The 22,326-nt window shown below is 42.3% G+C and overlaps 1 protein-coding gene across 1 annotated transcript; it reads left to right on the forward strand.

The window, feature by feature from the left end:
* The first annotated feature begins 525 nt into the window (after positions 1–525).
* On the forward strand, positions 526–21,347 carry LOC311490904 (anosmin-1-like). Its single transcript, XM_084548662.1, has 10 exons — positions 526–966; positions 1,631–1,815; positions 3,645–3,774; positions 6,815–6,908; positions 7,419–7,650; positions 10,871–11,009; positions 12,440–12,685; positions 13,486–13,580; positions 20,290–20,452; positions 20,783–21,347. The coding sequence occupies exons 1-10, from the start codon at positions 642–644 to the stop codon at positions 21,109–21,111; spliced, it is 1,938 nt and encodes a 645-aa protein (XP_084404788.1). The 5' UTR covers positions 526–641; the 3' UTR covers positions 21,112–21,347.
* Positions 21,348–22,326: the final 979 nt, after the last annotated feature.

Genomic DNA, 22,326 nt, shown 5'->3' on the forward strand with positions numbered 1-22,326 from the left:
TGCTCTGTTTGTTTATGTCTAGTGCCTCCAACCGTGCAAAGAATTGTGGGAAACCAGGAAGGTGCTGTCTCCAAAGTCCTGTGAGGTAAGATAGAAAGTGCGTGGTGTGTTTGTTTGTGTAGGTCGCAGCGGCCTTGGTGGCAGTGTCGCTCCTCCACCAGGAACGTGCTTTCATTGGCACCACGAGGCTGTTTTGATTGCGTGCCACGGACGAGCATTTCTGCGTGTTGTCATGCAAGCCTCTGTATGCGTGTTATGAAAAACATTTCTGAGCTGTTGTGTATGTACTGTATACACGAGAAGAAGAGGGCGCGCAACGCTTTCATGTGTGTTTGGTGCACGTGTGTGTGGCCCCTAAATGATTATTTGTGGAGCGAGTTGCTGTGGTTTTCAGATAGATTAGTTTTTCATCACAATAGCTGAAGCATGTTACCGGCTGGATGGCTGACTGGCTGGCTGCTTAGGAACACAGGGTAATTCAGGACTATTAGCTGAAGCTTGTGTTTACATTTTGCCGGTCTGCAGCCATGTGCACAGGCACAGAAACGCACACAACTTTCAGACCAAATCTCAAGGGCTCCCTTCAAAGAGTCAGCAGGAGTTAACCAAAGGAAACACTTTCGCCTCTGGTGTGTGTTTTTATGCGCCGTCATCTTATACGTTGCGTGTTATTTCCGCTACGTGTCAACTGTAATAGTAATAATAATAATAATAATGATAATAATACCCCCTGTGCTCTCGCTCGCTTTCTCTCTCAGAAGCAGACGGAGTGTGTGACGAGCAGAGAGTTTCTGACCTCCCTGAGGTCGTCTCGTCAGGGAGACTGCCCTCCGCCTCAGCGAGCCACGGGATTCGCTGCAGCCTGCGTGGAGAGCTGCTCGTCGGACCAGCACTGTCCGTCCCCCAGGAAGTGCTGCCCCAATGGCTGCGGACACACTTGCCAAGCCCCGGCCAATCTATATAAAGGTAAATGGCAGCTGTTTGGGGCCTGCGTGCAGCACGATTCAGGCTTCAGGACATGAGGCAGAAAACTTGCTGATTGTCCCATCAAGTGCGCAGTGGTGGTTCTGATTAAGATTAATTAGATATGCCCTCACTAGCTGAAGAGCGAACGGCACTCAACATACTATTTGTTTGAGAAGTACGCACGTGCAGTATTTGTGACGACACCTAGCTCTCGTGACTGCGGTGCTTAAGTATACTTAATATGAATCGCTGTGATCAAACTTGTCTGGCAAATGAATTAAACATAATTTAATGTAATAACAGATCACAGCATACTGCCTGCCTGCTTGACTGCATCTCAAGCAGTCCCGTCGTGGCTAGCATCTCTATGTTGAGTGTGTGCGGCGCTAGTCAGCGTCCACTGCTTCAGATGCGGTCAGGTTTTGGCTGCCGTAATAATTCAGCACAAACAAAACAGTTTGAGTGACGTTTACATTTTTCCTTCAGCAGTTTCGCTTCAGTTTTTTTTTTCTACGTCTGTGTTCGATACTGTTGTGACAACAGTCAAAATAGCGTGCGGCGGTTGAGTCATTAGTCTTGTCTGATGTCTGTCTGATCATGTGGACGCTATTTTTGCCTTCACACCTATGCCTTTGTCTCGAATGCCTCTCCGTGTCCCTTGCAGGTGTTCCTCTGAAGCCTCGCAGGGAGATGAGCTTCGTGGAGGATTCAGAGGGCCGCGTGAAGGTGGTGTGGGTGTCAAAGTTCAATGTCAGCGTGGAGCCGGTCATTTACATGCTTCAGTCCCGCTGGAACGCTGGCATACACCCCAGTGAGGACCATGCCTCTCAGTGGGCTACTGCTGCCATGGTGAATAATTACCATCCTCTCCCTGTGTCGTTATTGAAGAAACTAATCATTGACTATGAAGCTGATAAGATTATAGACTATAGGGATTTTTCTGTCTATTAATAATTTCTCATTTCATTACGGACTGTTGTTAGAAGGAGAGATAATACTATTCAAGTTATCAGCCAAAAAATGTTTTACAATCAATTTAACAGCAGGTCATGTAGTTGATTCCTTCTAACACTGACAGGAGCTGCTGCTATAAAAACGGCTCACTGTACCTTTAACAGTGGAGCGGCACCGCAAAGAGTTTCTAACATATCTTTACCTCATAACTCTCAATTTGCCTCGAATGATGAAACTTCTCAGCTATGGAGATGGATGTTAGACTCTGTTTCCACCTCATCAGTCTGCTGCCTTGCTGTCTAAACCTCTCCACCCCAGCCAGTCTCCCATTCTGCCAGGGTAAACCCAATGTGTGTGTACGTGTGTGGATACGAACGTGTGTGTGTGCGCGCACTGTACATCCCGTGTGTGTGTGTGTGTGTGTGTGCCTGTGTGAGGTTAGGTAAATAAGCAGAGCTTAAAAAGGGACCACAGGCAGCCACAGTCGTTCCACCGGCTGACTCTGAATGACTGAACGCTCATTATGGACTTAAATAGATGGCAGCTCGTGTCTGTGTGTATGTGTGTGTGAGTGGGTGACTGTGGATGAGTCGATTTTAAGCAGTGATTACATTTACACTGTCAGGGAGACAAAACATGTGAATCTTTGGCAATTTTAGCTATAATTTAGCCCCATCATTTAATTTCACTGTTATCTGATGGAATTCCAGTCTGACTGTGTTCATCTGACTTCTTCTGACATCCTGCTCAGTGCGCTGCGCAGTAATTGACAGTTGCAAGTATATTAGATAAACAAAGCTATAACTAATGTAAGCGAACGCAGCAGCCGTGCAGGAAACCCTACCTCCGTGCAGCAGATCGTGTTCAGTTTCCAGAGAGGTGTTGATTCACGTGTGATCGTTTTGGAGGATGTCAGTTTGCGGCGCTGTTATTAGATTATAAAGAGATGTGTTTCAGTCTGTTAGCCTACCCTCATTGATATGAATGAGGTGATAAGATGCCTCTACTGGCACGATTTAACATGATGCATTTGTAAGAAATAATCCAATGGACCAGGCTTGCTGTTTTCCTATCTTTACCGTAAGCTGCTGCTTGGAGCCAGATACAAAGAGACTGGAGTTTGTTATAAATCTTCTCATAACTCCTAGTAATAAAGCAACACCGCTTATATTTCAAAATGTCAATCTTATACTTTAAATATTGAGATTTAACATGCTCTTTGTGAAACACCACACAAGTTGCATGAAGATTTAAAGGTCTGCCAAAGTTAGGATCACTATGTTCTCGGTCTTATCCTCAACAGATTACAATAATACACCATTGCAAGTTGTGTAGAAAGGTGATAGAGAGGTCTTAAAATGAGATAACAAAACTTGCTTTTGAATTAATCGTGTACAATACACAGTATAATGGACTCTTATAATTAAAGTGAGGATGCTTTCATGAATACACCCTAAATCTGTCTCTTCATCCCAGAATGACTCCTCGATGTTGAGATCAGGTCTCTCGCTCCCCTTGTCCCCGAAGAGAGCTCTGTATGACTCTGTGTTTGGGCTCGTTGTCATGCTGCAGAAAAATCTTGGCGAAGACCAGACGCCTCCTCCGTGGCGTTGTGTGATGGATCTGAAGAGAGCTGTCGTGCTTAAAACTTCGTACCGCCCTGTAAATCTCGAACAAAATCCTTCGCTGTCGCCCGCTCATTGTCTCGTGTGATGTGCTTCTAGACCCTCTCCGAAGATGCTGTTCTGTCGGACCTGAGACCTCAGCGCTGGTACCAGTTCAGAGTGGCCGCCATCAACAGCCACGGCAGCAGAGGTTTCACCACACCCAGCAAACACCACATCTCGAGTAAAGGTAATACAAGCACGCCCTGAACGCATTCTTTGGTTCGGTTTTACTTCTATGAGCGTCCCACAGAGAGAGCGACGCTTCCCCACTGCGTGTTTCCATAACCTGTTGATACTCCGTCACGAAACGCTCAGCAAAACACAGATACTTGTGTTCATTTTGTGTCATTTTATGAGAGATATTACACCTCCCCGAGGAAAAGAAAGAAACTTGGGAACATTTCCCTTCCTCTCCTTTTTCTGTTCTTTCTCTCTCCTTCACTCACACTTGATGGATAAGGTACACTCGCAGCACAAAAGCTGTCAGGCAGTCTATAAAACACAGACAGGAAACAGAGAATACACACAACTGCGCATGAACACTGCACTGTAAAAACACACATACATACTCATTCGGTTGGTTTTGTGCCAGAGTGAAATCCCTCATGTGGGTCAGAGATAGAGTGAAAGTGAGAGTAACACATACACACACTTTTACACGCACACACACTGTAGGAGGTCGTAGCTCTAATGCTTAGCAGACTTAGGTCATATGCGTTTTACGCCAGGATTGGCGTGTGATACGAATCCCCTGCCAGGATTGGCTAGAACATGTTTGAATGTGAATAATGACTTCAGGTTGGACCGATCTTTGGAAAAAAGGTTCTTTATCAGCTGAACACTTACAAGAGATTATGACAAGGTGCCTTGAGATAGCATTTTCCACCGCACCAAATGATGACCCTCTTCATGCCTGCAACAGAGTTTTGTAAACACTACCACGATGGAATCCTGAAAGCGATTTTGGCTGCTTTTGGCAAAGACTGCACAATGTTGCACACTTTCAGCAAAACGCAAAGGAACCGTCGAAGAAGTCTTACTGACGGCGTAAACAAACCACTGCATCCAGGAAGCAAACAGGAAATAATTTGGATTTATCGAGTATGCATGGGACGGTGTTGGATTTCTATTTACTTGAGGTTTATTTTTCCTTTTCCTGTCTTGTGCCCATGCCCAAACGCAAAAAATGAGCAGGAACCTTCCAGCAGGGTGTTGAATTTACTCGTCGGTTTGCTTGACACGAAGGTCTGCACACAGCTGAGATCTGTGTGCCACGATACCCTCCTGTGCATAGGTGAAGCAGAAGCATAACTCCATCTTAAAGCTACTCCCAGCCAGCCAGCCAGCTAGCTAGGCTCAGCAGTCTGCGTTGTGTTTTTACGGGGTTTATGTGCGGGGCTATTGGCTGGGTGCGTTACCGTCTCGAATTCTCTGCTGATTGCTTGCTCTTGTACGGACTGTTTGTTCCTCAGACAGAGCCAGGCTAGCTGTTTCCCTCTGTTATGCATCCAATGCTAAGCTAACTGGCTCTGAGACAGCAAGTTACTGTGCACACACAATCCCTGCCTCCCACAAAATATTTAATGCTAAGTCAAGCTAACCAGATTCTGGTAATTGTCTAGTACACAACAGACAGAAAGAACTCCCTGCAAGCAAACAAATAATACGCCGAAATGTTGAATTGTTCTTTTAAGTATATGTATGAATGTATTTTGTGGTCCGGGGTTAAAGGTTAAAGACACACTTAAACATTCCAAATACCATCTGATCGCAGTCAGAGCTCTTGTGTTTCCAGTTCATTAGTCTGATTAGTCAAGGGCTGGAGGTCAGGGGTCACAAATCAGGAAGCTGGCAGATGTCAAGACGGTTGTAGCTCCTCCACTGTGACCTGATGCTAACCAGAGCGAGAATCTCAGTTTGAAAACCCATTCTTCCTGCTCATAGAGACATTAGAGTTGCTCAGGACCTGCCAGGAGCAATTACGAGGGAATGTCTGGATCGGAAAACTCATCTTGATGTCTTCATGTCGTGAAACAATGGACAAAAAAAAAAAAACAAGCTTGATGAGAGACACACACTGAGAGCGAAAAGGCCCCAGAGAGTAACGTGTGTTTTGGTTCCGATCTGGCAATTACTATTGGCACCGAGAGACGTAAAGAGCGCACACATCAATGCAGAAACGGGCCAGGTTTTTGCATCTCCCAATATGTTGCCCCAACTTTGATCTTTGCATCTGGCTCTGCCAAGGAGGCCTGTGGGAGGCTTGCCATGGGCGATGTAGTCCTAATCAGATACATTTTGTAGTTTTAATCAGATACAGCATCAGGGTTTGAGGCTCTAATGAGATACAGAGGCAGTGTTGAAAGACCGGCGACCTCAGGATTTCATTTTGGAGGCAAACAAGGACTAGTGGTGGTCGCTTTTGGTCTGTGTTGTGGCAGCTACTGAAAAGGGCTTCAGGCTTCTCCAGTATCGCCCACCTTTGATGCTGTAAATCTAATTGGCTTTGTAGACTCGACTAGGACCAAGAGGAAATTAGCCTTTTCCCCCTCAGAATGGCTTCTTTATTTCTCTCCGCTGCAGCACGTTAAATATCGAGTTAGGAGACAATTCAGTCAAGCTGGTGGAAGATCTGATGGAGCAAAGATCTCAACGCCAATCACTGCTCTGTTCCGCTGAAAATTTTATGTTGAAATCAGGATTTTGACCTCACCTTCACCTTAACTCTAACCCACAGACCTCATGCTGAGTCATAAGTTGCACAACGAAGAAGCAGAAGACGGGACCAAGTTACAGCTATTGCCTGTTAATATGCAAGGAAATACTCGATATTTCATGTGTTGGCATCAAATAAACTACAGGATGTTGGTTTTTAGCTCTATATGACATGGAACAGTCCAATGCATGATGGGGAAACCTCAAGCACCCATGTCAAAGATTGTAAAGAAAGATGGTTGTGTGCAGTTATGTAGAAGCATAACAAATTAGTAACAGCGCTAATCAAGACTTCTTATTAGGTTGCAAGGTTTTGGTTTAATTTATTGAATATTACACTTTAAAACATAACCGCAGCATTGTTCAGCGACTTTAAAAGTTGATTGTTATTAAGTAAGCATCATTAAATCTTATCAACAGGTCTCCACATGAATGCAATACTGCACTACCTGAGAGTAAGTACACAAATATTATGTCTGATTTTTTTCCCCCCTCTCTCTCTCTCTCTGCAGACCCTTCGCCTCCAGAGCCACCAATAAATATCAGAGTGAGCAATCAGACTCTAGACTGGACAGGTTCGCAATCAGTGTTCCAGCTCGCGGAGAGGTATTTAAATACCTTCGTATCTGAAAAAGTCCTTTGTTAAAACAGTCACTATGCTCCCTTTCAGGAATGCACGGCATGCCGGAAAATGACTCATAAGCTGTGGTCAGGTGGATAAACATGTCCCATCTGATTGCGTATATCTGCATGCAAATTACATCTTTGTTCAATTACATACTGCAGTGGCCCTCGAAAAACGAGGTCACGCGAAGTTCAGACCATGTCCCGGATGAACAGGGATATTTTAATAGCATTTAATAACAGAGGTGATCGCTTAAATTGCAGCTTCTGTTCAACATGATATAGAGTGTCTGAGCCTCTACTTTACGTACATATATATAGTAAATAGGAGATTGTAAAGCCAACACTGAGAGCAGCTGACAAACATGTAGCAAATCTGTTTTACTGCCGTTCATCTGTTCAAAAACCGTTACTTATGCAGATTTTACACTTTTTACTCTTTACATGTTCTGTTTTTGTTTTTTCACATCCCGTGTCATTTTCTCTTCTTAGGTCAAGCGGAAGAGGGCTCACAGTTTCAGTCTTGGTGCAGTGGGAACCCCCCAAGGAGGGAGACCTGCCCGTCCACAACTACCGAATCACCTGGATGTCTCGACATACGCAGACGGCGCACAGACACGCGCCACAAGCGCACACAGTGCACAACAGCATGCACACACGACCTACACACTCCCGCACAACAGAAGTGGGCAAAAAGGAGAGCAACAGCAGAGTGACTCAGGGGGTAAGGAAGCTTTCTGCATACTTAATTTACACTGAATGAGTGAATGTGATGTTGCACTCATTCTTACTGTAATAACACATCAGGCATAACATTACGACCACATTCCTAATATTGTGTAGGTCTCCAGAACAGTTGTGACTCATCAGAGAATGGACATGGGCCTTCTGAGGGTGTCCTGTGGTGTCTGGTAACAGAATGTTGTTGGGGGGGGGGGGCCTTTGAGGGGAGGGGCCGCTGTGGATCATCCCACAGATACTTGATCAGTTCAGGATCTAGTGAATTTGGAGGCCAGGTCAACACCTTGTGCTGTTCTTCATGTTTTTTGAGTTGTACCTTTGTCAGGCTGCATCCTGCTGGGGATGGCTGCTGCCATCAAGGAGTGTCATTGCTATGGGGTGGGGTGCCTGGTCTGGTCTAGGTGGGTGCTACATGTCTAAGTAACATCCACACTAATGCCAGGTCCAAACGTTCCCCAGCAGAATATTGAATTGTCACAAGATGCTCAATGTTATTTACTTCTGCTGTCAGTGGTCCTAATGTTATGCCTGATCGGTGTATATTTAACACATGGTTTAATTCTTATATATTTGTTTCTTAATGTGAAGATACAGCTACAGGAGTTGCAATCTCGAAACCCGACTCGAAATAGACTTTTGTCTGATGACATTTCAGATATCTGTTTACGGAGATTACATCAGCAGTATCTTTTTTTTCAGGAATGTGTTAAAGACATTTTCTTAGTTAGCCTGTCTATTTTCTGGTGTTTTTTTCTGGTGTCGCAGTGTATTCTCAGCTGTCAGAAGCATCGTAAAATGTGGAAACTCCTCAGTCACACTCCTTCCTAACACAATCTAGAACAGCACACATATGTCAAATACACAGGATCTATAGCTGCACCTGAGAGGTTTTATTAGGCCCATAAACACATGCACCTCACACACACAAACACACCCACACATACTTTCCTTGTTGCATTCTGCTTGTGATTACCATGGTGATCTTACAGGCCCAAATAGGACACGTCCCGTGAACAGCTACTGCGTTTAAGTGGTAGTGCAAGCTGGAATTTGCTCATTTAAAATGTATATACACAAACCGTGTTATGTTTGAGCTGTGAAGGTTAACAGTAACACGCCGCGGGAACGGAAGGAACTCTCGTTTTTGCACTGCTTATATTATACATTAAATAATCCTTCCAGTTGAACAGTGACCTCCCGGACCACCCTGAGGCCAATAGTAAATCCTACAAATTAGGTGGAGACACAGGGGTGCGAGTAAATCTTGATTCAGGATGTGAATTTAAACAATGAGCAAAAATAAGAAAGCGTTGGAAAAACATGTTGAGTCTTTTTTGGTGTGGTGTGGACTTCAACTAAATAACCTTTGCAGTATTTTAGATCTTGTTTTGATATATTCACTCACTGAAATTGTCGCTTGGCACCAGGACGTCTCGCATCTGTTCCTCATGGATCTAAAAATGCTCAGACAAATACGGCATTATCTTCACGGGACGTAACTTTGTTAGAGCGCAGTGGCAACATGTGGGCCCGGCTCTGCGGCGCTGGAATAACACGACGACTCAGCCGTGGAGATCGCACCGACAACGGGGGATATGTTTTACTCAAGTCAAAGCATCTGGGAATGTGCGGACAACATGCCACTCACTGTAGCATGAGGGGGTATCGGTTATCGGGACTGGATCTGCACGAGGGAAGCGTTATATGAGAGATATTTAGTTGTTGATGCAGCAGCCACCATTGCTGTCAGATCAACCTGTCTGATAACGTCTAAATTCTAGAAATCTTTATGTGCAAATTTAAATAATATATAGTAATATATATATATACCCATAATCACAGTAAACAACACAAATAGATATTACAGTTTTGCTCACTTACTGAACATTGTCTGTGCAAATTAAAAACTATACAAAATAATGAATGATAAAAGCGCTTTTTGCAAAGAATTCTCCACTTGTAGACCTTCTGTCTCTAAGTATAATGTTAACCTTTACTTTATTTACACAAAGCATAAACATCAAGGTTAACCAAAGGCACGCTCATATGGACCTAGCTATCCTAAGTAGTGATGGCGATCCCAGACCGAGCCTGGTGGAGCCATTTATCTGTAGTCTGGTCCTCTGTTCTGCTTGGCTGGGAGGTCTGGAATTTAAATGAGCCCCCCCTCCTCGTAACTAGTGTTTCCTACTTGCAGCTGCATCCAGACGCACTCAAAAAAAAACAAAAAACACAACAGCAGCAGCAGCAGCATCACAACAGGTAGTTGGAAACTCGAACAACGGAGCTAAACAGTTGTGAAACGGCTTTCGCGTCACAGAAGGCATTGATATTTTTATTGCTCTCCATTAGCACAACATGACATATTCCCCAGTCGTGTGTAAAAGTCATATCCTGTCAATCAGGAATTTATGCAGGACTGCAGAGGGTTAGCATTAAATGTGATGGCAAAAAGGGGGATTTCACGGGAAGTGTTCGCATGTGAATAAAAAAAAAAACAAACTCAGCTGAGTCAGTGCTTTTAAATATACATCAGCGTTTTTCATATAATGTCCACTGACATTATTCACCAAAATAGAAATCCAGGCTTCTCGAGCTCTCTCCATTTCACACACATACATATACACACACACATACAGCTGTACAGGCCATATGTTTTGTCTATCTTGAGGGTAATGGAAATACTTTTACCCCATTTTGTCTGTAGGTCGCTAAAAACTGTTTTTAACTCACTTTTCTCATATTCTGTCTTAAGTGTACACACTTACAGAACCACGCACACACACACACACACACACACGCTTGTTATCATCCAAGCATCTCTTTGTTGTGACTAGTCCGAATCCACGCGGACAGACAGAGCTGATTCCACTAAGAGCCTGTTAATGAGCTGTCAGTCAAATAGTGGGCTAATGCAGAACAGGTCTGGACTGTCAGGGCATGCACAGCGCTCAGGTAGACGACGGCGGGGATCGTAGCGACGGTAGGGATGATGGAGATGGTGGCAGAAGCTGCGGTTTCTACGGTGGCGGTGATCCTGACGATGCATCAAGTTTTTCTTGGACTTTGATGCAGGCCGAACAGTTGATGATTGAATTTGAGGACGTTCGCAAGAAACCTCAAAGGAGTTGTTTTGGAAACTAGTTTGTTGTAGCGCAGAGTCAACAAAGTAATCCATGTTCCTGTTCTTTGACGTGTTATAGGCGCAGTGTGAGCTGTGGCTTCAGGGCCTGCTGCCGGCTACTTCCTACTTCCTGTCTGTCCAAACAGTGGCCTACTGGGGTCAGAAGAGGCTGAAGAGTCCTAAAGCCCAGCTCGTTTTTTCTACTATCACTCATACAGGTAAAGAAAACAAAGCATCTTCCACACAGGACTAGGTGATATACTGTTACTTTCTTATTTTGGGTATTTGACATAACAGTCCAAAATAAAAACGCTGTACTCTTGGTCAGTAATTCGGTTAGATGGGAAGATCGATATCACAGCTCACTTCTAATAGTATGATTAGATTAGTCCGACTCACGTTATATCCTGTTAATTTAATTTGCACTGTAAACCAAGTGTAAAAACACATTACAGAGAGGTTTGCTTTTATAAAGTTAGCAGAGAACACATTTCCCAACACGTCCAGTTTTTACACGAGCATAAGCAGTATGCCTTCCAGGAACAGTGGGGGCAGAGTTTAAACTCAGGTGACGGTGCATTGCTGCACTTTGCGCCACTTTCTCTCCCCACGCGGTCCACTTTAAGTAATTATTTCTAGGTGTAATGTTTGTGATTTAATATTACACGGGTTAAGAATATAAAGCCATCTCTCTCAACGCTTAGCAATTCAGCTGATCTGGTACAAAGATGAGACTGGCGTAAAACATTAAATACTGAAGCAACAATCATAGTTTATAGAGTTTATGCAGATCTATCTTGTAGAAATAAACATTATAGATTACAACATATGATAAAAGATGCTCTGGAAACTCAGGTCTCTGAGTTCAGTCTGTGTTGATGTGATTCAACCAGACAGCTCCTCTAACAGCCAAAGAACTCAAATTGTACTTCTTACGTACTGATTTTGAACATTTCATTAACTTGTCATGACATTAATGAATACTGTTTATACAGCGCAGCCCGCACCACCTATTAGTTAGCAGAGCCATATATTATTGAGCTAATGATTTTCCTGTATGGGTAAGAGCTGCTGTGTTTGCTGACTGTCAGCATATTCTGTCCACCTACAGCTGCGCTGTTTAAACACGACGTACAGTGGAAAGTGGCGATGTTAATGGTCGTCCAGGCAACGGAGGTATTTATAGGTGACCCGTCGGTCAGCCCAGCTGAGGATTATAGCCAGCTGCAGCTCAATTACCAAACCACAGACCAACAATTTTATATGGAACATATTGCAATTTACAATTCAGGAGTATTAATATTTGACACAGTCTGTGCGTTGGCCTGTCACTCGGTGCTAATGAGGGTCACATAGGCCGTTAGTGTTTCTGTGTTAATGAAATAACTGGAAAGTTAGCTTCCAGCTGCACTCCTGTTGTTTTCTTATATATCTGGCCCAATATATTTATGATTTCCATGTGCGAGGTAACAAGCTCCATATACGCAACACACATATATAACAGTGAACAACGTTTCAATGATTGTGCTGTATGCTTATATTCTGATGGTGGAGATTCGGATTTTGCTTAAAATAACGTCCCGTGTGCTGTTTAAGGCCGTCAAATCATTGTTTCCTCTCTTCTCCTCTTAATCTGAATCCACCAAAGGTGAAGACTTCTCCAACGAGCTCCCCTCTTCCTCTTCTTCTTCGTCCTCATCATCTCTACCTTCCTCTCCTTCCCAATCATCATCCTTGTCTTCTTCCCCTGACCTCCCCGCCTCCTCCTCTCTGCCTCACCCTGAATCCCCCGCGAACCCTGTCAACCCTGGAAACCTGCGACTCGAGGTCGCTGCCCCTCATTACCATGACAACCAGCTGCAGGTGAAGGCGTTCTGGAAGTGGGCTTACCACGGTGAGTTGGTGCCAGAACACTAAACAGCTGATAATGTGACATTACTTTTAAAATCACACTCTCATTTACACAATAAACTATGCTGTTAGCAGCAAGGAAGGTAGCAAACAATTATTAACTATATGCACAGAAAGAACTGTGGATCAAACTCTTAAGTCGACAACTCAATTAAATCAGATCAGATAGATCAGCCACAACATTAAAACCACTGACGGGAGAAGTAAATAACATTGACCATCTTGTGACAAGTCAATGTTCTGCTGGGAAACTCTTGGACCTGGCATTCATTCATGTGGATGTTACTTAGACATGTAGCACCCACCTAGACCAGACCAGTCACCCCCACGCCATAGCAATGACACTCCTTGATGGCAGCAGCTACCCCCAGCAGGATGCAGCCACACGCACACAAAAAACTCAAAAAACAAAACAAAACATGAAGAACAGCACAAGGTGTTGACCTGGCCTCCAAATTCACTAGATCCCAAACTGATCAAGCATCTGTGGGATAATCCACAGAGGACCCTCCCCTCAAAGGCCCCCACTAACATTCTGTTACCAGACACCACAGGACACCCTCAGAAGGCCCATGTCCATTCTCTGATGATCCACAACTGTTTTGGAGGCACAAGGGAAACCTACACAATATTAGGAAGGTGGTCATAATGTTATGCCTCTTCGGTGTATATCATGACATATTTTTCTTAGGTTTCAAACCTCATAATTTATCTCTACACCTGTAGAAACAAACACAGGTTATGTATTTTGTGTCTGATTCCTCTTTTATTTTATTATTACAGCCAGACAGAGACACCCTGGTCCGTACACTTTGAGGTGGCGTCCATATACTTGCAGCAGTAATGCTACAAGCACAGAGAGAACAGCAACAGTGCAGGTATGCTGGCTGGGTTTTATAAAGATGGTTTGTATGTGTGCATGAGAGATCAGATTTCATCGCTGTCATTCTGTCTGTGTGTAACTTTGTCTCTGTCACGCCTCTGTGTCTGTGTGTTTCTTAAAGAATGGTTTGCATTCACTATTTAATGTGTTTCGGGTCGTGTCTCTCTGGGTAAAGTTGTGTAATCTATACAGAAAACAAGCTTATACTTACACAAACTGGAGTACTGTAATGTTGGAGTTTGTACAGGTTTAATTACAATAAAAAATAAAAAAAAAAGGAGCTTGTGGTAAAGTTCTTTGCAGTACCGCCTCAGCAATAACCGCAAGGCATCAAATATGTAGCCAAAACTAACAGAGACAAATCTTATTTAAATTGACATTATAACCGTATATAAAATAAAACTGTTCTAAGTCCGGACTTCCGGGTGGGACACGGACAAGATGGCAGCTTAGTTAGGGAGCTCCCGCCTGCACCCTCTACAAAGTCATTGAATTAGCCCCCCAAAAAGCGAAATATCACTTTTATATACTCTGTTAAGCGGGGGCAACGATGGATACCAGGCTAAAAGGCAAGAGGGGGACTCAGCAGCCAGAAATAAATGACGGCGAAAGACCATTTGGCGACACGCAGACCACTGCTAGCAAACAGGCTAACGCAATGCCAGGCGAAGAGAAAGTTGATCTGGACTTGATCCTTCGGGAGCTGAGGGGCTTTCGCCAGGACAACAAGCAACAGTTGGAGGACATTAAGGGGGAAATTTCAAAGACCAACGTAAGACTAGACGAGGCGGAAGAGCGAATAATGAAAGTCGAGGAACGAGTCCAAAACACAGAGGATATCTTAGCAGAAATGCTTAAGCTACACAACTCGCTGGATGCCAAGATAACCGATCAGGAGAACCGGTCGAGACGTGAAAACATACGGCTCTATGGAGTCACCGAGGGAGCCGAAAAGCAGTCCCAATCCATGACTTCGTTCGTGGAAAAGTTACTCCGCGAAAACCTCGACATACCCGACGACATGCCCTTGCACCTGGAAAGAGCACACCGCGCGCTCGGTCCACAGCCACCTGAGGACGCAGCGCCGAGATCCATCCTGGTGAGATTCCTCAGCTCCAAAACAAAAGAAAATGTTCTCCGCTTAGCTTGGCAGAAAAAGGGCTTTACCTGGCAAGGGAGGCGAATAAACCTGGACAACGATTATGCGCCGCGTACTCTTCAGAAAAGAAGGGCATATACAGAAATACGCAAGATCCTGAAGGAGCGCCAGATCCCGTTCCAAACTTTGTATCCAGCGCGGCTCAAAGTCAAATATAACGACGAAACCCAGATCTACGAGAGCGCCGAGGAAGCGGCAACTGACATGTCAGACAGAGGATACCCGGTAGAGATCGTCAAACCTCCAGAGACGCTGATGGACAAACTGCGACAGCTGACGTGGGAGAGGAACAGCCAGCGGAGGGGGAGACGCGCATCCCACTCCAGACGAGAGTCCAACTTCAAGGAGAGACTACAATCTTTCAGGCGGGCCTCACCTCCAACAACTTCAAGTTAAGACTGGTCATGTTTGTCTGGTAAATGAGCCCCCCTTCATTTTCCTTTTTTTTTTTTTTTTTTTTTTTTTCCCCCTTCAAAGTCAGGTAGACGGGGATATAAAAACCTAAATCTAAACGGGGGAACTGTCACTATTGCCTGGTCACTCCGATCAATGATGTTAAGTTACTAAATGCAAGACTACAGGGTGCAGGGGGGGTCTTGTTGGTGCAGCTATCTTCAGTAGGGCCCCCTCTTCTGGACTCAGGGAGGGACTTTCCCTAGAGACTACAGTAGGGTCACATCAAAGACCTCTGGAGTGGAAGTCATACACAGCTTTGTTATATTTCATGTGCATTTGTTTTGTATTTTTGGTTTTGCATTCTTTTTCTATGTTCATTCCCTGTCAGTTCTTTCAGGGAGGGGAGGCTTCCCTAGGAAGTATATGGAGACTGATTTCTGTTCACATGTATGCAGGGTAAAACTCTAAAAGTAGCTTCTTATAATGTAAATGGTATACATAGTCCAATCAAAAGAGGAAAAATTTTGTCCAAATTAAAAAAAGAAAAGATTCAAATCGCTTTTCTACAGGAAACGCATTTGAGTGATATAGAACATGACAAGCTAAACAAAATGGGCTTCAAATACATATATTCATCTTCTCACAAATCAGGACGCCGCAGAGGAGTCGCTGTATTGATATCGGGTCAAGTTAAATATGAACACGTGTCAGAAATTAGGGACAAGGAAGGAAGATTTGTTCTGGTTATTGGGAAAATTAACGGAGCCTTAATAACCCTCCTGAATGTCTATATCCCCCCTGGTAGTGACTGGCTATTTTACAAGAAAATATTTGAAATAATGACTACAAAAAGCCAGGGCACTTTAATCTGTGGAGGAGACTTTAATATTCGTTTGAATCCTAGATTGGACTCCTCCAATAAAAAGTCAGACTTAAAAGCTATCAGTAAGAAAGTGAATGCTTTGATGAAAGAAGTGGGAATTATCGATGTTTGGAGAGAGTTGTATCCGTCTGGCCGAGATTTTACCCACTTCTCCTCACCTCATGCAGTTTATTCCAGATTAGATTATTTTTTCACTTTTGGCAAAGACTTTCACAGAATAAGACAATGTAATATTGGTCCGATTACTTTATCTGACCATAGCCCCATATACATGTCAATACATTTAGACAATGAACCAAGATCTTTACCTTGGCGCCTGAATTCGAATCTTCTAAACAACTCACAAATTAAGGAAAAAATTAGGAAAGAAATTAAAATATATCTGGAGCTGAATGACAATGGGGAGGTGACGCCATCTGTGCTCTGGGATGCGCTCAAAGCAGTCCTCAGAGGGAAAATAATAGCTATCTCGTCGTACGAAAAGAAACTCAGAAAAGAAAGGCTCATTAATTTGGAAGAGAAATTAAAGGAATTACAAAGAGACCATGTAGAGACTCTAAATAAGGAAACTAGATTAAAAATGAATAAAATCAAAAAAGAAATAGATGAAATCACTACTTTAGAAATACAGAAAATGCTGTTATTTACAAAACAACGTTATTATGAAGCTGGTGGAAAATCTCTTAAACTCCTATCTTACAGATTACGCAAACAACAAGCAGACAATTCAATATATAAAATAAGAAATCCTTATTCGGGGAACATTGAAACAAAAACAGAGAGAATTCAGCAAAGTTTTGAAATGTATTATAAATCGCTGTACTCCCAACCAAGAATGAATAATGACTTTCAGATTGAATCATTTTTAGCCACTCTTAATTTACCTACCATTACAAATGAACAAAATGATAAACTATTGTCTGAAATAAAAATAGAAGAATTAAATGCAGCAATAAGTAAATTGAAAACAGGAAAGTCGCCGGGTGCAGATGGTTTCACTTCTGAATGGTACAGGACTATGAAAGAAGCACTGGCTCCAGTACTATTGAGAACTTTTAATTGGGTGTTGAAGAGGAAAGAGACCCCGGCCTCATGGAGATATGCTATTATTTCTGTGTTACCAAAGGATGGAAAAGACAAATTGGAGTGCAGCAATTACCGACCGATTAGTGTACTGAATATAGATTATAAATTATTTACAACTGTCCTGTCCAAAAGAATTGAAAATATATTACCAGAACTGATCCACTTGGACCAAACTGGCTTTGTAAAACAAAGACAAACACAGGATAATACTAGGAGAACTTTGCACATAATAGATTGGATTATCGAACAAGGAATAGAAACAGCCATTATTAGTCTAGATGCCGAAAAGGCTTTTGATTCAGTCAGGTGGTCTTTTTTGTATAAAGTATTAGAAAAATTTGGCTTTCATAAATCTATTATCGAAGTATTTGAAGCCCTATACGATAAACCTTCTGCAAAAATAAAAATTAATGGTCACTTATCTAATCCATTCATCCTTGAAAGAGGAACGAGACAAGGCTGTTGCGCCTCACCTCTCCTCTTCTCTCTATTTATTGAGCCCTTGGCCCAATGGATCAGACAAAGTACAGACATCAAAGGAATAAATATGCCATCAGGAGAAAATAAATTGGCCTTATTTGCGGACGATGTATTGATATATTTATCACAACCCACACAGTCACTTCCAAAGCTTATGAACCTGCTAGAACAATATGGGGTGTATTCAGGATATAAACTTAATATACAAAAAACACAGGTAATCACCTTCAACTATAACCCACCTAACCACATCAGAAGCAAATACAAAATGAAATGGGATGCAGAATCAATTAGATACTTAGGGGTAAACTTAACAAAGGATATCACAAAATTATTTGATTCGAATTATAACCCCTTAAATTCCCAGTTGAAATCTGACATTTCGCGGTGGAATATTATCCCTTTCTTGAGTCTAAGCTCCAGGGTGGAGTCCATTAAAATGAACGTATTGCCGAGATTGCTTTACCTTTTCCAGAATCTTCCAGTATCAATACCAACCAAGCAATTCATAGAATGGGATGTGATGATATCCAGGTATTTATGGCAGGGGAAAAAACCCAGGATTAAGTTTAAGACCTTACAACTAAGCAAAGAGAGTGGGGGTATGGGTCTCCCCTCCTTAAGAGAGTATTACTTAGCAGCACAGTTGAGGCCTCTGGTTTGCTTATGTACCCCAGCTTATTCTGCACGTTGGAAGGAAGTTGAACTTGAGCTACTAGAAGGGATGCCTATTGAAGCTACTATTGCAGATAACGAACTGTTGAATAAACAGCTGAACATAGGCAACCCTTGGTTAAACATACTATTGAGAACTTGGCAGGAAACTGCGAAAACTTGTAATATAAATGATTCAATTAAACTACTGAGATGGTGTGCTTATGACACCGAATTCATTCCAAACAGATCTGATGGTAAATTTAAAAAATGGGCTGCCAGAGGTCTAACAAATTATTTCTCATTTACGAAGGAGGGGACATTCCATAGTTTTGAGTACCTAAAGAAAAGATACAATCTTGAGCAAAAGGATTTCTATAGATATCTTCAAGTTAGAAATTACTTTAACCAGAATCTGAGACCAAACTTAGGTAAAATAGAAACAGGAATTCTGAAAATTCTCTTGTTGGTATCAGAGTCTCCCTGTACTAAGATTATCTCTAGACTATATAAAGCTATACTCCATCACAAATCAGGAAATACCTGGTATATAAAAGAAAAGTGGGAAAGAGAAGGCAATTTGATTATAACAGAGGATGCTTGGAAAAGAATGTGTCTCGTACAATGGACTTCATCCTGCTCGACTATTTGGCGTGAATTCTGTTGGAAGAGTGTAATTAGGTTTTTTATTACACCTTTACAAAAAAGATACGGGGGAGGGGGTTCCAGCTGCTGGAGACAATGTGGGATGGACAACGCCAATCATTTCCATGTTTTCTGGAGTTGTCCAGTCATTGTTCCTTATTGGCAGGAAATCCATAAACATATTAACAATGTATTTGGAGTCAATATCCCTTTTACAATTGATGCAATTTATATGGGAGACATTCAATTTGACGGATGGAGAAATACCGATAAAAAGTTGGTTCAGATTCTCCTAGCTGGAAGCAAAAAACTTATTACAAGAAACTGGCTGAAACCCCATCAACCCACTATAGATGAATGGATAGACATGATTTATGAAATTTATGTAATGGAGCGGCTGTCATATTCCCTTAAAGTCCAGAAAGATAGATTTTACATAATCTGGAGTAAATGGACTGAGTATATCAAACCTATAAGAATGGACTTCTCCTAAATTACTGAAGAAAGGTCAGGAAAACTGTTCTAGTGACCTAGGTTTTTCTTTTTCCTTTCTTTATTTATTTTTTTAACCTGAACCTATTTATTTTGCTATATAGCTACACTAGCATTTTGTTTTCTATACCTCTCCAATGTGGAAGCCTCCCATGTTCCTTCTTGTTAATAGTTTTTAACAATGTTACATAAAATGTTAAAAACATCTGAAAGAGCTACATAGTAATACGCATACGCAGGTAATTTGTGACTATTTAAACGATAATGTCATTGTATACATACATGTGCTTGAGGCTGTTTGTAATAGACTGTGGCATTGTCATTTGTAAATGCTCTTTCTAAATAAAAAAAAAAAAAAAAAAAAAAAAAACTGTTCTAAGTCCAAATTACAAATTGGAGCTGCAGCGGAATAAAAAAAAGTTTCAAAAGATAAACTGTTCTAACCTTTATTGTGCAAATGTTGTTGCTCATTACATCAAGAGAATACTGGACTCACCTAAATTAGATCTTTAGCCAGAGTTGTCCCAGTGGAAACCTCTTGTCCACAGTGATTACAGACGCAGTGGGCTGATGAATATCAAAGTGCTGCGTGCAATTTGCTGAGGTCACAGAACATGATTTTCTGTTCATTGAAGTTCAAGCTTTTTTTAAACAGTTACAGCATTTCTCGCCATTTAAAGCTGCCAAACCGGCGAAGCGGCCAAAGTGTGGTGTTTATTTTAACTTGGAGCTAACAAGCTGCTTATACGAGACAGGTGTTGAGACAAAAAGTAGAGGTAATGTGTATATTTTAAGGGACCTTGTTATAGGTTTGTTTTAACAACCGGTCGTGTACAGTTTACAATACACGTAATGTGTCTTTAAACACTTTCTTTATCCACGACTTGACTTAATTTTCCCTCTCTGCAGGGCACTCATCACACCATTACAGGCCTGCTGTTTGCCTGCAAGTACCGGGTCGCCGTGGCAATGAAGGCTGACCCGGGGTCAGAGGCTGTTGCCTGGGTTACGACCCCGACTTGCTCCTCCATCAGGGTCAGAGGAGGCAAAGCTTTGCCCTGCAACACTGAGGGTAGGAGTAACTAAACACAGATGTAAAGGCACCGTGCATTGATTCTTTTTGATGAAAAAATACTTTTAAAGAGTAGTTTTCGCAATCTCACCTCAACAGACAATGCAGCCACTGAATGCACCTTTACACACACACACTGAAACACAATGCAGTATATTATTACAAAATTCAAGTAGTTTGTTATATATACAGTTCTCTAGTAGACTTTTAATAATTGCCATATGCTCAAACTTTTAAAACGTGTCACCACGAACCTGATGAGAAGTTACTTAGACTAGTGCTGCCATCTGCGATAGGTGAAGAAAAACATTGTTCCTTTGTTTGTGACAGAGCGCCTCCTGGCAGGCAGAAAGGTGGTACTGCGTCCAGAACGACTGACTGCAGACTTCCAACAAGTCAACGGCACCCTGCTCACTACCTTTCGCTGGAGGATGTCCCAGCACGCCTTGGACCCGGCGGCTGTCGAGGGGTTCCAGTTCACCTGGACGCTGCAGTCTGAGCTCACCACGGCAACAGAAGGACGGGAGGACACGCTCATCTCCCAGACGCAGACAATCGCGCCGGTGAGGCAAAGAAAAAAAAAAGTTTACAGTTTTACAGTAACAGCATATAAAAGCTTTATTTGTAAAAATAGAATAAAACCAATAATGTGCATTTAGCAGTGTGCAATAATGTCTTATGTGCAAATGTGTAATCACTCCATATGTGCAAACGTGTGCAATAATTTCTCACAACAATGTGCAACACAAACAAGTGCAATTGACAGTTGGCTTATTATTTTGTGTGAATGGGATTGTTATGTCATGTTAGTGTTTTATATTTCGTGCATTTTTATTCTAGTTTTTACATTTTGTACTTGTATAATGACAATAAAGACATTCTATTCTATTCTATTCTATTCTATTCTAAAGTGCAATATGATCATAGCATTGCTATCACACAATTTCACTGAGTTACTTCATTATTGGTAGAGCAACTTATACATAGCGGAAAGCACAACATTCAAAACAGTCCTGTTTGAGTAATGTTTGCATAAAGCTAGCGTTTTAGACTAGAGTAGACGCAGAAGTATATATTTTACGTAATTAACTGTTATCTCTCATTCACCCTCCACAGTCTCAGCGCTCAGTGACAGTTCACGGTCTTCAGCCTGGCAGTGTTTACCAGCTACAGCTCCAGCTGCTAACAGCAGGGGGCAGCAGTGCGGCTGCAGTCTCCAAGATCATACGCACTCCAGCTATCAACTCCCCACTTCTATAGGTAGTTACACTCTCTTACAGACACAGTGCATTTCTATTTATAGCATATGTTTATCCCTTCATGTCTACCTAATCAAACCTAATCTTTTTTTCCAGACCCCACAGCACCAAAATCTGCCACCGTCTGCTGCACCTCAGTCATCTTTACCAGTTTATCGTCCACTTTTCTACTGTCTTCCACCGTGTTGCATGGTTTCACTGCAGGTCAAGCGCAGAAAATGTAAAATAAAGAGAGCTCCTCCCTGTGAAGTAGATTGTGCTCATAGAAAATGAATTTCATATTTGATTGTGTTATTTTTGTCCCTAGGAATCAGTTTCCAATAACCACAACTTACTCTGATGGAAAGAGAGGGTAACAGCCTTAGTCAAGATTGTTTTGTAAAAATGGGGAAAATGAACCGTACATGCACATGGTTCCAGTTTAAAGAGTGCTGAAGACTTACAACGAGTCTTGGCAATAAAAAACATGTCTCTATGTTTCCTTCAAATCTCGTCATTTCCCAGATAATACCTGTTTGTGAAAAGTGAGACTTCTTGCATGACTGCATCTGTACATGTTCAGTAGTTAAATCTAATCACCTTACATCATTTGAGCCAAATGACACTTGTAAAGAG

The sequence above is a fragment of the Chelon labrosus genome (genome assembly GCF_963514085.1).
Source record: "Chelon labrosus genome assembly, chromosome: 7".
Lineage (NCBI taxonomy): Eukaryota > Metazoa > Chordata > Actinopteri > Mugiliformes > Mugilidae > Chelon > Chelon labrosus.